The 14,375-nt window shown below is 35.9% G+C and overlaps 1 protein-coding gene and 1 long non-coding RNA gene across 2 annotated transcripts; both read right to left on the bottom strand.

Moving 5' to 3' along the window:
• Positions 1-240: 240 nt before the first annotated feature.
• Positions 241-13,953, bottom strand: LOC120195689. The gene is made up of 3 exons (XR_005523090.1): positions 13,939-13,953; positions 13,163-13,165; positions 241-468 (listed from the first exon to the last, which is right to left on the bottom strand). It is a non-coding gene; the product is annotated as an uncharacterized LOC120195689 (long non-coding RNA).
• On the bottom strand, positions 564-2,870 carry LOC120195688. The gene is made up of 2 exons (XM_039197627.1): positions 2,052-2,870; positions 564-639 (listed from the first exon to the last, which is right to left on the bottom strand). Exon 1 carries the CDS (start codon positions 2,628-2,630, stop codon positions 2,079-2,081), a length of 552 nt encoding a protein of 183 aa, XP_039053558.1. The 5' UTR covers positions 2,631-2,870; the 3' UTR covers positions 564-639; positions 2,052-2,078.
• Positions 13,954-14,375: the final 422 nt, after the last annotated feature.

Raw genomic sequence — 14,375 nt, 5'->3', positions numbered from 1 at the left:
TTTTAAGGTTCTTTGTATTAGAAAACCCCGATTCTTATCCTCAACTTCAACTTAGATTTTAATTTCAGATAAGTTGGAAATTACTTTTAACTTTTTTTAATAGTTGAGATGATTATAATGATATATGTTCAAAATCTTTCTTAACCATTAACAACTTACACATCCTACAAACATAGTTGTTCAAACTCAATACCTCTAAGGTGAATACACTCTCTTCTAAAATTATGAATCAAATGAGACAGCTAAAAGGAAGAGAATGTTGCTAACTGTATTTTGCCTATTAATGAAATCAGAAGCAACATCCAAACTCTATTGAAATTATCAACTTCCAACGAACGTGGAATTTCTCCTACTTGAAGTGGCATTTTGCAAACATGCCAAACTACAAGAGTTTTTTCCCCTGCTTCTCCATTGTGTTGAGACCAATAATAAGAAAGAAAAAAAAATGAAATTTGTAATATAGACCAACTGAGTATCACAGTCAACTACGAACTCGAAACTTATTTCACTTGGCTCATGTAGTCATCCTTTCAAGGTGACATTTAGTAGGGGTCTGGAACTCGAGTCCCAGCATCTGGCTTCTGTACACGAAAGAAAAATCGAACCGCATATCTTGTTATAATCTCCAACAACTAGAACCTGGAAATGATTAGTGCAATAATGACAAAAAAAACAATGGCAACTTGTGTGCAAACATGGTGTGGGGCAATAAACCAAGTAAAAGACAAGGCAAAACAGGCAAGGAACTTGGAAATGATGATCAAGACGGTCCCGATAAAGGGACATCAAAAAATAAACAATTTAACAAAAAACATTAAAGGGAAATGATGAAAGAACAACACTTGATTATGAGTTTCCTTCTAATCATGGAATGCAAAAAGATAAACAGAATATTATCAAAATCTTGCTATGAAAGACAGATTAGGAGTAAATGTGAAAGACTTGATTCTCTAACCTATGAACACTTTCAAGAAGGAAAGGAACTAAAATATCTAAGAATCAGGCAATCTCTCTATAGCAAATCATATCACTCTGCAAGTCAATTCATGCTATTTGAATACATTTCCATTAAAAGTGTGTTCACTGCAGCTGCTGGGCGTGATGTGCATGGTTCAGGATCCCACAAAGAGTATGTAGCCGACTAGACATACCAGTCTACCATCAAGATAGGACTAGATTACAAAATCATGCAATAAATCTTATAAGAGAATATTTATCTTTGGCTCGGGTTTATCTGCTTTGCTTAGCCAAAAACAAGTATTTATCAATATGGACACTATGGCTGACAAACGACATAGTGATGGCTTTGACTAATGAACCACCAACATGTATGAACTAATGGTTACAATTCTAAACTAAGACACAAACAGTAGATGACACTGTCAAATCCTCAATTCATAATGTTAAACATCAAAAAAGAAAACTCTTAAGCACCCAAAGCCAATTAAGATGATCTTTTGTTTTATATAGAACCCAAAGACCAAAAACTCCAGTCAAAAGGATAGATGTCCATAAACAAAATCTCATATCAAGATCCTAGTAAAAATAAAGAACATACTTCAGCATTCACTTCCTAAAATCCAAATTATAAGTTTGGTGGTGAAAATATGAATATAACTACATGTTTTCAGACATCTAAACCAAGATAGCACATCAATAAAAGCCATGAACCAAATATAATTTTTCCAAATCCAGTACATAATCTAGTCATATCATGATTAAACATTTCCTCGTCAATGTCAGAAGTGAGACTAACATAGAAGAGATTATGCAATAGTAACACCTAAAAACTCAGTGCATTGATGGGATTCCTTACAATATTCACAATTCACCTATACATAGAGGACATAGGACAACAATTTTGGGCCAATCCCTTCTTATCCCAATTCAATGGAGAATCTGATTATTTAATGCTAAAACATACTATCAACGAGAAGAAGAAAAATCATAAGAAACGAAGTTGCAATTGAGAATCCAACATTCATATTTCAATTATAAAACCTACATTAACAACTTCTGAAATTGTAACCAAAAGAGAAGCAAGAAATAACGTTTGCCATTAATGACCCTTTAAGATCTCACGCCTCTAATGTATTTCCAAGTCCAAATGAGAAATGCTCACGAACAGGTGGAAACTCCACCAATCCAATATCCATTGCGTACCCAGAAAAAGGCAACTTCAACTCCCTCAACAAACAAAATGCCTCCGCCATTCTTGTTTTTGGAACTTCTTGAGCCACAGCACAACAGGGAATCCAAGCGTCAGCTTTGAACTCTTCTCCAATTTCAATCCCTTCCTTTTTAATAGCCTCACATAATTGAGCCTGGAACTGTAGGAGGGCCATTGTTGGAGCTGGTGCGAGAAAAAGAACATTTTTTTCATTTGGGAAAGTCCCAATGGAAGAGAAAGATAGAGCCAATGGTTCTTGCTTTGAAACAAAGGACTTTACAACAGATTCGAGCCTCGCAGGGTCGAGAAAAGGGCTTGAGAAAAGGGTAATGTGAGGCCTGGACTCGATATCAATTAACTGAGTGCTGATTTGCCGACGAGCCAAAATATTCCAAGTTTTCAAGACTTGGTTTTCAAGTGCTGGATCGAAGTAAAGCTCAATCGAAAAGTTTTGTGACATTGAAAATTTTGGGGAAATAGAAGGATCCCAAATTTTGAATGGGAGATCTAAGAGTACCCAGATGATGAAATTGTAACCTTAACAAGAATTGAAGGTAACCCAGAAAGAGAAAAAGATTCTAACCCTCAAGAAAACATGGGGAATGAAAGATACCCAGGTTAGATTTGGTGTTCTAAAGCCAAAGGAGGAGGAAATAATGGGGGATTTTATGGTTTTCTTAAAGAACCAGATACTGAGAGAGGGGTCTTATTTATTTATTTACAATTTGTGTGTGAATAATTAGAATATAATTAGATTTTGTAATGAAAAGAAAATATTTTGTGTAAAAGTTATATAAAGAAAATTTAATTTAACAAAAATAATTATGATTTAAATATGTTAAGATTATAATATTACTTTATAATTTTAAAATTAGTTTTTTTTATGATTTCAAGTTAATCTATTGATATTTAGGATAAAGTACATAAATAGTCTCCGACCATTTAAGGTTCTTATATTTTGATAGTCTAATTTTTAAACTTACAATACAGTCATCTAATTTTTAATTCATTTTCAATAAGGTCTATTCCGTTACCTCTGTTAGTTTTTACTTATGCATTAACTCTTTTTCTTCTTCTTCCCTGAGAAACAACCGTATCTTCCCCAAACTTCCATTTTTCTTCTTCTTATTCACTTAGAAACAACATTTATTGAACACCCATATCTTCCCCAAACTTCCATTCTATGCTTGGCTTCTCTTACACGTCCAAGATGTAAATATTTATTGAAAAAACCGGAAAGGACAATTTGAATGCTTTATATGCCGATGACTTTAGGGGTTCTTTCTTTTGAAGCAAGTGTGAGATCTCATTTAGAAATAGTGTCATGTACAAGTACCTAAGAGAACATTAGGATATTCTTCTTCCCTTTTGATATCGACTTGCTTGGACCTTGTGTAGACTTTGGATAAAGTTGTAAGGGTGATTGCAGCTGATCAATTTTAAATTAGCAGGGGAAGAAAGTTGTCATGAAAATATTATCCATTTCGTCTTGTTTCATGTACTTGTTACTATATATGATAATCTATCTCCCCAATATTTTGGATTATAGCAATGCCAGATGGAATTACTTTGAGGCGTTCTTGCCTTCTGTTGAAAATCATCTGGTCTCTTTATGTCAGCTCAGATGCTTAAAGGGAAAAAACAATCAGTCCTAGATTCAAATTTGAAGATGAAAAAAAATAGAAGTTTTAACACGCATGCAAATTGAAAGCGCTAAAGAATTAAAATTTATGGATTATCAGAAAACAAAAAACAAAGTTAAGACCTTGGATCGTTTTCTAAGGATAGGAAGCGATGTAGCGAGAGAAGAAGGGGTCGTTTGGAAGAGGAAGAGCTCCGTCGCATTTCAACCATCGCCTTGTTTGGAGGAAAGAAGGGAGTTTGGAGGATTTATTTACTCTGGTTTTTTTTTTATCAGAATAAAGGGACAACCTTTGGATCTACGGAGGAATAAAGGAGTGAAAATCATCTTGTGATAACTGATTGGGTGCCTTGAAGATCCGATTATCAATTACCTTCTTGTGTTAGCAAAATTGTTGTCCGAAATTCGGGAAAAGAACTTGAGTAGGTTAGGAGTATCAATAAGCACTCACAGTCTGATTAGAGTTCAATCATATGACATTTTGCTGTTGACCCAAAGATGATTCTTTTATTAAAGTTTTGAATGGACTCCAGTTGTAGGAAATCGAAGAAGAAGAAGGAGGAGGAGGTTGACGGAAGGCAATTGTCATGTGAGATCCAAGTAACGGAACGTAACGGAAAGAACCATAATGAAAAACGAAGTAAAAGTTCAATGATTGTATTATAAGTTTTAAAAATTTAATGACCAAAATGTAAATTTTGCTAAACGTTTGGAGACTATTTATAGAATTTACCCTATTGTTTATTTAAAAAAAATCTGCTCAAACTTTTCAGATTTACGTTAATTACTGGTAACCGTAAAGTAAAGGAAAAATAACTCTTTTATTCCTTACCATTATAATCCCTATCAATTTGACCATTAATATTTGGAAATATAAAAAAAATATTAATTTAACAATATAATTTTTTTAATTCTCTATATTTAGAATTTTTAAGGTTATATCGATAAAAAAGTATAAATACATATGATTAAAAAGTTATTTTACTTTTTTATAAGTACTAAGTTAGTAATAATGATAAAATTAAATAAAAGTGAATTCACCAAATTTTTTTTATTAATCTAGGGTGATTATATGTGGTAGTTTCTATTATATAGATTTTCAACCATTTAACAATGAACACTCAAATACCTTGTAGTCGTTAGTGCTCAAACACATTACCTTTAATAATAACAATTATCTCTTTAACCATCGAAGTATTTTAATTCGTGTAAATTGAACAAAAATTTTAAATACAAATAAGAGAAAATCGCCTCAGTGACCAAAAATGCCTTATAATATACGATTTTAACTAACTTTTTTTGGATTTGCCAAAATGACCAACAAAATCGCAATGCGAAATAAAAATCGCAACGCGATCTCCAGAATCGCAAATCAGTTCCCAGAATCGCAACGCGATTATGAAGAATTTCAATGCGATAGTACAAATTCGCATTGTGATTTTCCAGAATCGCAACGCGAATATGAAAATCGCAACGCGAACATATAAATCGCAACGCGATTCTGACTATCGCAACGAGTATCCGTAAAATCGTAACGCGTATCCGTAAATCGCAACGAGTATCCGTAAAATCGTAACGCGTATCCGTAAATTGCAACGACAATACGTAAAATCGCAATGCGTATCCGTAAATCGCAACGACAATACGTAAATCGCAACGCATATCTGTAAATCGCAACGAGAATACGTAAATCGCAATGCGTATCCGTAAATCGCAACGACAATACGTAAAATCGCAACGCGTATCCGTAAATCGCAACGCGATTTTTAAAGCGCCATTAGAATCGCTACGCGTATTTTATTTTCAAATTCCAAACACGAATATTAATTATAGGAACACTGAACCGTCCACAGTATATCCCGTAATCGCAACTCGTAACCTAAAACCTAAAATCACAACTCAGTCTCATCTCCATCTCTCATTCTCTACGGTGAAATCCATCCCCATCTTCGAAGATTTCCGTCCCCATCTCCGGCGAAATCCCTCACAACCATTCACGGTCAGAAATCCCTCACAATCATTTAGAAATGGAAAATCAACCTCCGAGGGTTAGTTTTTTTAATTATTTTTATTTTGAAATTTTTGCATTATTTTAAGTTTTTTCATACTGAAATTGATGATAAGTTTACTGGTAATTTCAATAATAGATTAACTATTTCACTTAGATTTCTTATTAAATTCATTCGATTGCTGCCAATACTGCTAAATTGTTTAGTCTTTAACCCTGTGAAGTTAGTATTTGTCTTTGTTTTGTCTTTTGGTTGAAGTAATGCAATCCATTAAAGTTTCAATTTGCAGAAGAAGAATAGTTTCTAAACTTAAAATCGCAACATGAAAATGAAAATCGCAACACGAAAATGACTATCGCAACGAGAGAAATGAAAATCGCAACGAGAGAATCGCAACGCGAAATGAAAATCGCAACGAGATAATCGCAACGCGAAACCAAAATCGCATTGCGATTTTCATTTCGCGTTGCGATTCTCTCGTTGCGATTTTAATTTCACATTGCGATTCTCTCGTTGCGATTTTCATTTCGCGTTGCGATTCTCTCGTTGTGATAGTCATTTCCGCATTGCGATAGTCATTCTCTCGTTGAGATTTTCATTTCAACCAAAAGACAAAACAGTGTTGCAAATTTTAGTTTCAAGAATAAACTACTACTCTTTATGTTTATTGTTTTTGGTATATCTTCACAGTGTAGTTTTTGGTATATCTAACTTGGTATGTTTATTGTTTTTGTAGAAATTTTTTTCGGCTTCATTGACATTAAGGAATAAAGTTAGCCTAGCCACTACAATTGCTTCGAAGCTTTCACCTGCACAAAGAAAATTGTTTGAGGAAACCTGCTTCAGGCCATGGCTGAGAGTACAGCATCCGGGTGGAGATGCTAATTTGACCCATTTGTGGCTTTAGACCATGACTAGCGATCTACCCGACAGTATACAACGTGGTGAGGAAGAGATATGGTTTCATTCTCCACCGGCGTATACTTGTTTTGGGCGGAAGGAGTTCTGCTTAATCACTGGTCTATGATTCGGACACGATGATGTAGGCCGGTACACTCGTCATATCACCCGCCCATCATGGTTATCCTGGGTTTTTCCTGATGAGTCAATAGAGAAGCCGAACTTACACGTCGACGACCTGAAGAAATTGTTTAATAAGAAAGATGGTTTTACTCGGATGAATGACGTCGATGTTGTCCGAGTATGCCTTCTAGTACTTTTTTATGCCTGCTTTTTAGGCAGAGAGGCCAGACAACCTATTCCTCAGGAGCTAATATTATTGGTAGAGGACCTAAATGCATGGAATCTGTTTCCGTGGGGTTCGTATATATGGAAAGCTACCTGGACTAAGTTGTCGTCTGCCTTTGATGACCGTAAAAGTTTGCGTGGCGATGGGTCGAAATACACTTTGTCAGGCTTTATTTGGGCCTTTAAGATAAGAATTTCTATATAATGTTTTCAAAATTATAATTAATTATTTAACAATTACTAATGTTTGTTATTATATTGTTTGTAGATTTGGATATTCGAGGCTTTCCCCAGCATGCGGACATATGCATTAAAAACTTCAAATGATATTCCTAGGGCTATTTCCTGGAAGAGGAAACGTCTGTTGGATTGGGAAGACTTAATATCATATGCGACAATAAATAATGTAAGTTAACACAAATACTATCATATATAAACAAGTTATTAATAGTAGACGTTTAACTTTGTTTGAGTTTTTATATTTTTAGGAGGTCAACACTCCATTACAGAGACTGACACCCACGGAGGCTGGGCTTGCCACTGATTGGTGGCAAGCTAGTCAGCGTTTTTTTGATGGCACGAATGATGAGCAGCTTCCACTTCCTTCACTTCGAGAGCCATCACCTCACCCAGAGCCATCACCTTATCGACCCGACTATACACCTCTACAACGAGAGCCATCACCTATCCCGTCACATCATTGAGCCTCTTCTCCACCATCACCTCATGATAGGTTACCGGCAAAGATGCCACGACTTCTATCTCCCTGTTCTCCACCTCCACCTCCACGGGATGAGTCAAGGGAGTTACGTGATGAGGTCAATGCCTTACGTGAGGAGATCAGTACTCTACGCGATAACGATGGTGCATGGCGTGTGGAGGTGTCTACTTTACGTGGTGAGGTTGCCGCTCTACGTGAGATGGTAGTATCGTTGCAGAATGAGGTTCATACTCTACGCAACGAGGTAAGTTTAAGATTTTCCATATTTAACTTGATGATAAATTTACTCGTAATTTCACTTAGATTAACCATTTCACTTAGATTGCTTAGTAAATTTATTCGGTTGCTGCCAATACTGCTAAACTATTTATTCTTTAACACTGTGAAGTTAGTATTTGTCTTTTGTTTTGTCTTTTGGTCGAAGTAAATTTATTCGGTTGCTGCCAATTCTGCTAAACTGTGTATTCTTTAACACTGTGAAGTTAGTATTTGTCTTTGTTTTGTCTTTTGGTTGAAAGTAAATTTGTTCGGTTGCTACCAATTCTGCTAAATTGTGTATTCTTTAACACTGTGAAGTTAGTATTTGTCTTTGTTTTGTTTTTTGGTTGAAAGTAAATTTGTTCGATTGCTGCCAATTCTGCTAAACTGTGTATTCTTTAATACTCTGAAGTTAGTATTTGTCTTTGTTTTGTCTTTTGGTTGAAGTAATGCAATCCATTCAAGTTTCAATTTGCAGAAGAATAAATAGTTTACTTTCGCAACACGAAACTTAAAATCGCAACGTGAAAAATGACTATCGCAACGCGAAGTGAATCGCAACGAGAGAATCGCAACGCAAAACCAAAATCGCAACGCGAAACCAAAATCGCAACGCAAAACTATAATTGCGTTGCGATTTTCATTTCGCATTGCGATTCTCTCGTTGCGATAGTCAAATTCGCATTGCGATAGTCATTTTCGCATTGCGATAGTCATTTTCGCATTGCGATAGTCATTTTCGCGTTGCGATTTTAAGTTTCAGATTCTATTCTTCTTCTGCAAATTGAAACTTGAATGAATTGCATTACTTCAACCAAAAGACAAATACTAACTTCACAGTGTTGAAAATTTAAGTTTCAAGAATAAACTACTACTCTTTATGTTGTCATTGAACCTGCACTAAACCTATATGTTGTCCTTTTAAATGTTTATATAAGTGCTTACTTGTAGAATGTTATCTGATGCATTTTGTGAACAATAATATAATAATTACTTGGGTGAATACCGTGCAAGTTTGAAATATATTTGTCTTTGTTCTCACTGTTTAATATCATGTTTGTTTGTTTACTGATTTATGTATTAATTTGTTTTTAGCGACCCGCTAAGGTGGATGCTCTACGTCGGGTTTTTCTTGCAAGACGGAGTTCACGCATCAGACGGCGTGCACGTGCCATTACGTCTCCGTTCACCCCAATAGTACGAAGAATCCGTAAGAAAAAGCCCGACTCACCTGTCATCGTTCAAGAGGCCTCCCCTATCGTTCAAGAGGCCCCTATCATCCCTCAAGAGTCCCCTCCCACCGTTCAAGAGGCCACTGTCATCGTTGAAGAGGTCCCTTCCAACATTCTAGAGCCCGATTCACACGGCGTAATATATCGAATTATTGAGAGGCCCCCTCACGTGCCGAACATGATGGATGACTGTTGGCTTTCGTATAAGTTACCGGCCAGTACCATTCCGGCAGATGAAGTGGAGAGGAAACAACTACAGGAAACAATTCTGGATAATACCCTTTGGGCTAAGACCGCAGTTGATTTTTATCTACATGAGCGGAGCCAAGGGTGTTATGCTGACATATACAAACTCAACGATGATATGCATTTGTTGATTGAACGGCCTTGGTGGGGTGTATTATTAGGGGTTGAAGACAACGGCTATTTCGATGGGGGGTAAGTCTTATATTTCTTATATTTCAGTTTGATTAATTTTTTTTAAATTTATGTAATTCACTAATATATGTCTTTTTTTGTAAAACAGCATACTGATGCATGGGTGACACGTCTTCTAATTGTAAGGAAATTGAAGACAAATATTAAAAAAACGCGATATACAATTATGCCGACGTCTTTTCACGTAGTTCACTAGAAGAATCAACGACAAGAATCATATGTGTTGGCTAATGGACAAGCTAAACTTTATCCTGCATGGTGGGAGGTCGATAAGGTTATTATATTTGTTTAAATATTTTAAAGGTGTTCATAAATAAGTGCGCAATTTGAATTATTACATTTCGATACAGGTGTTTATCCCTGTTTTGGACCGTACTCATTGGCTTCTCGTCGAGCTTCAGCTCCATCCCTAAAGACAATAGTATATGACAGCATGATAAATTACATATCATTGTCTGATTTGAGAGATATGATTAAGGGATGGAGCTCTCATTTGGCTAAATTCTTGGATGCAATTGATTATTGGACTAAGTCTAGAAACAAAAAGCAAAAGAAGTTCAATGTTACAGTTATCAGAGACGAGACCGCGCCACAACAAACGAAGGAAGCCAGAGGGGATTGTGGTCCTCTCGTATGCATGTGCTTGGAGCGTTTGACGACAGGAAGTACACATTTTCTACCTCCCACCGATAGAGATAGAGGTGTAGTAGACTTGTGGTTTCGACATTTTATGGCTAGAGCGATATATGCGAGACGCTGCCTACCTGCATCCGCGTTATGAAAGTGTCCATAAACAATTTGTAAGTCAAATGCAAGTGTTGTTAAACATATTTACTCTTTTTGGTTTGAAAATGTTTGGTTAAGTAGCTAGAATTCAATAATTTGCTGTTTGTAGGTTTTAGATGTGTAGAAAGTGTTGTTGATTCAATGTTTGGTTTCTGCAGGTTAATCCTGAAGTGAGCTGCGTGAAATGGATGTATGGGTGCAAAAGTTGATTTCATTATTATTTTTTGATTGTTTAATTGATTTGTAAAAGATGATTTGTAAATGTTGATTTGTTTAATTGATGTGTACATAATATTTGTGCTTGTTTAATTGATTGAAATGTAATAGTTGATTTGTTGATTTCAATCTGCATTATGTTGAATGCAAAACAGACTATCGTAACGCGGAAATGACTATCGCAATGAGAGAATCGCAATGCGAAATGAAAATCGCAACGAGTGAATCGCAATGCGAAAATTAAAATCGCAACGCGAAACTAATTTCGCGTTGCGATTTTCATTTTCGCATTGCGATTCACTCGTTGCGATTTTCATTTCACATTGCGATTTTCATTTCGCATTGCGATTCTCTCGTTGCGATAGTCATTTCCGCATTGTGATAGTCAATTCCGCATTGCGATAGTCATTTCCGTGTTGCGATAGTCATATTCGCGTTGCGATTTCCGCGTTGCGATAGTCAAATGAATGTCTAATAAGTGATAACAACTGAACTTATCATAGCAATGTTCAAACTCAAGTTACAAATACATGCCTAACTGAAAATGTTAAAAGTTCACACATAATATACACATAATACAACGTTTGCATTTAAAAATCACCTAAGTTAACAGTCCCAAAAGGTGAAGCCAGTTCTGATTGGGATTTTGATGAGGATCCATATTTTGGTAGAGGAAAAGATGATTGTGATGGCACTGGTGATCCACATGTCAACCTTGTATGACCACTTTCCTTGCACCGACTACATGTCGATCTCTTTTTCTCTTCACCCTTAGATGGTATACGATCGTGACTTTTTGGTCGGCCAGGTAGCCTTCTGTCCATGGCTGGTGGAAAAACTGTTTGTAAGTCATCTGGTATGTCCCACTTAGAAGGATGTAGAATAGGGTAGACAATCTCGCCATAAGTCTGTCGATATACTTCTGTAGTGTAGCAATCCATAGCGTATGCGCTTGAATCATCTTGGTTTAGATGAAGAGAAACTTTTATAACATGGCCACACGGATAACCATATGTTTTCCATTTCATACAACTACACGTCTTTGCATTTAGATCGACAAGCCCATTTAAGTTATTATCCAGTACTTCAAACAAAGTGTTTGAACATGGTTCAACTCTCCATGACGTTGACTTCACAACAAGTTTCGTTATCTTTTTTTCTATCCATGGTGTAACACGATGTTCCAATGTTTCTGTAAATTTAAATAAATAATACTTAGTAAAATATATGATAAGTTACGAATTTAAAGAAATAATACCTGCATGGTTTCTTTTCTTGTAGTACCACTGTTGAATAGAGGCTCGAAAAAACTCCATTAACATAATAATGAGTAATTTTCGGGAATGACGACTTAGAGCGTTGATTGATTCTGCACTATTAGACGTCATGAAACCATATCTTGCTCCAAGTTGATGTACTCTTGACCATCTTTCAAACCCGACATCTTCTAGTGTTTGAGCACACTGAGGCAAAACACGTCTTAAACAGTTTATATGCTTATTAAAATCGACTTCCTGATAAGCTTTTACAGCCTTCCAGTATGTCCATTTGTGATTTTTTATACCAGCAGACCTTGATTTTAGATTTCTATACAAATGAACACCACAAAGTCCATGAAAAGCATCTAGGAAACACCTTCTAACAGCGTTGTCAATTGAGTTTGCCCTATCGGATATGATTGTCAGATTGCTAATAGGACCTATGCAATCCCTAAGATGCCCCATAAACCATGTCCATGAATCAGAGGTTTCAGATTTGCCAACCCCGTAAGCTATTGATAGTATCCCATTGTTAGCATCCATGGCTACTGCTAATAAGTTTACTCCAATGTATCGACCTTTTAAATGTGCTCCGTCAACTATAATAATTGGGCGCATGCAATTAATAAACGAACGAATCTACAAAATCATATACACAAGAAATATAATCATTTAAATGCGAAATGCATGTAACTAACAAAAATGAGTCAACAAAATTATATTGATTTACTAACCGCAGCACCAATGGCAACAAACAGCAACTCAAAGTGTCAATCTCTATATGTTTTGATATGAGTTACCGACCCAGGATTTTTCAGCTTTAAATTGTGACAATAAGCCGGCAGTTGGGCAAACGATGCTTCTGGCGACCCCCTCAACAATTCCAAGGCATAACATTTGGCTCTCCAAGCTTGAGAATATGAGATACTAATCTTGAACCGAGCATTCATGTCAGTCATAATTTCATGTCCCTGATATACCCTACAATTCAAAAACATTAACTCAACCAGAAAACCACCCAACACCTTTTTGTTTGCCTGTCTATGGTGAGGAAAAACTTGGGTTCTTGAACATGTATGTTTATCAATAAAAGTCCTAACTTGAAACATTTCGCAATCTTTTATCATCTTTGTAATCATACGCCACATACAGTTTTTGTCAATCATACACCTTGTTTCGAAACGATCTTTGCTTGATTTGTTAACTTTTAGTTGATAGCCATCTTCCACACATTTCGTATACAAAGCTATCTTCAAGTCTTCCTTTGTATCAAAAAATCATCTTTCTTGATACGAATAATTTTTGTGTAACAATCAACTGCTATCTTTGCCAACTCTTCTTCCGGTATCTGAAGTAATTCTGGCTATTCCAGTTATACTCCCGTGGCATTTTCTTCGGGGACTTTTCTTTGGGATTTCTTCTTCTTCTTTTTCTTCTTCAGTGTTATATGAATTACAGAATGGATGTTCAACATGTTCATTTACAGTCGTAACTTCCTCCTCATTATTATCAACAACATCTTCCTCGGCAATGGCTGTTTCATCATCAAAATTCGGGTATTGACCAATATCAAAATCATTACATGCAGGGTCTGTTTCTTCTTCTAAAAAACCATCAAAATCCGAGTATTGACCAAGATCAAAGTTCGGGTATTGACCAAGATCAAATTTCGAATACTGACTAGTACTCACAATTTTTTCTGTTGGCTCATCATCGTCTAACTGGTCAATACGAAAACCGAAATTTGGTGCTGAAAGTTTATTGGGATTTGGATTAGGGAAAGGTTGTGAGTTTTGAGATTGTGTTTGGTATTGGAAATGTGGTGAAACAATATTTGCTTGGTGATGAAATTGTGGTGGAACCATTAAATTTTGAGCACCATAAACTGGGGTTGAAAAACTTAGTTGATTACTACCCGCTACTAACCCAACTTCACTATTTCTAGGTTCAACAACATACAATGTAACATCATCACTTGAAACACTAATGTAAGCAATGAATCGTTCAACATCTTCATTGTCGGTTAACAAATAAACTTTACAATTTCTCTGATAAGATAGCCTAAATCCACTTAGGGGCTCTAAATTCAATTTATTTGCAACATGTAACATTAGAGTTTCATAAGTTAACTTTTTTAATGACAGTTTTAGTTGAAGATTCATGGGTAAAGGCATATATTGTAAAACACCATGAACATTCTCCCATGACCCTCCAAAACACAAATCTATCATGATCAACATTAGATGATTTCATTATTGTAAATTAATTTACTAAACAAACGAGCTGCGAAACTAAAACCTGTTGTCGGATGAGGAAGGATGTCGTTGGATATAGGAACGTATGTCGCCGGAGAGAGTGATAGATGGAGATGGAATGAGTTACGATTTAGGGATTTA

This window comes from Hibiscus syriacus, unplaced genomic scaffold (genome assembly GCF_006381635.1).
Source record: "Hibiscus syriacus cultivar Baekdansim isolate YM2019G1 unplaced genomic scaffold, ASM638163v2 tig00117017_pilon, whole genome shotgun sequence".
NCBI classification, from domain to species: Eukaryota; Viridiplantae; Streptophyta; class Magnoliopsida; order Malvales; family Malvaceae; genus Hibiscus; species Hibiscus syriacus.
This window is presented reverse-complemented; position numbering and strand designations above follow the sequence as displayed.

What these genes read in the sequence shown, in the direction of transcription:
- LOC120195688 (XM_039197627.1), bottom strand. Translation starts at nt 2,630, where the DNA reads ATGTCACAAAACTTTTCGATTGAGCTTTACTTCGATCCAGCACTTGAA.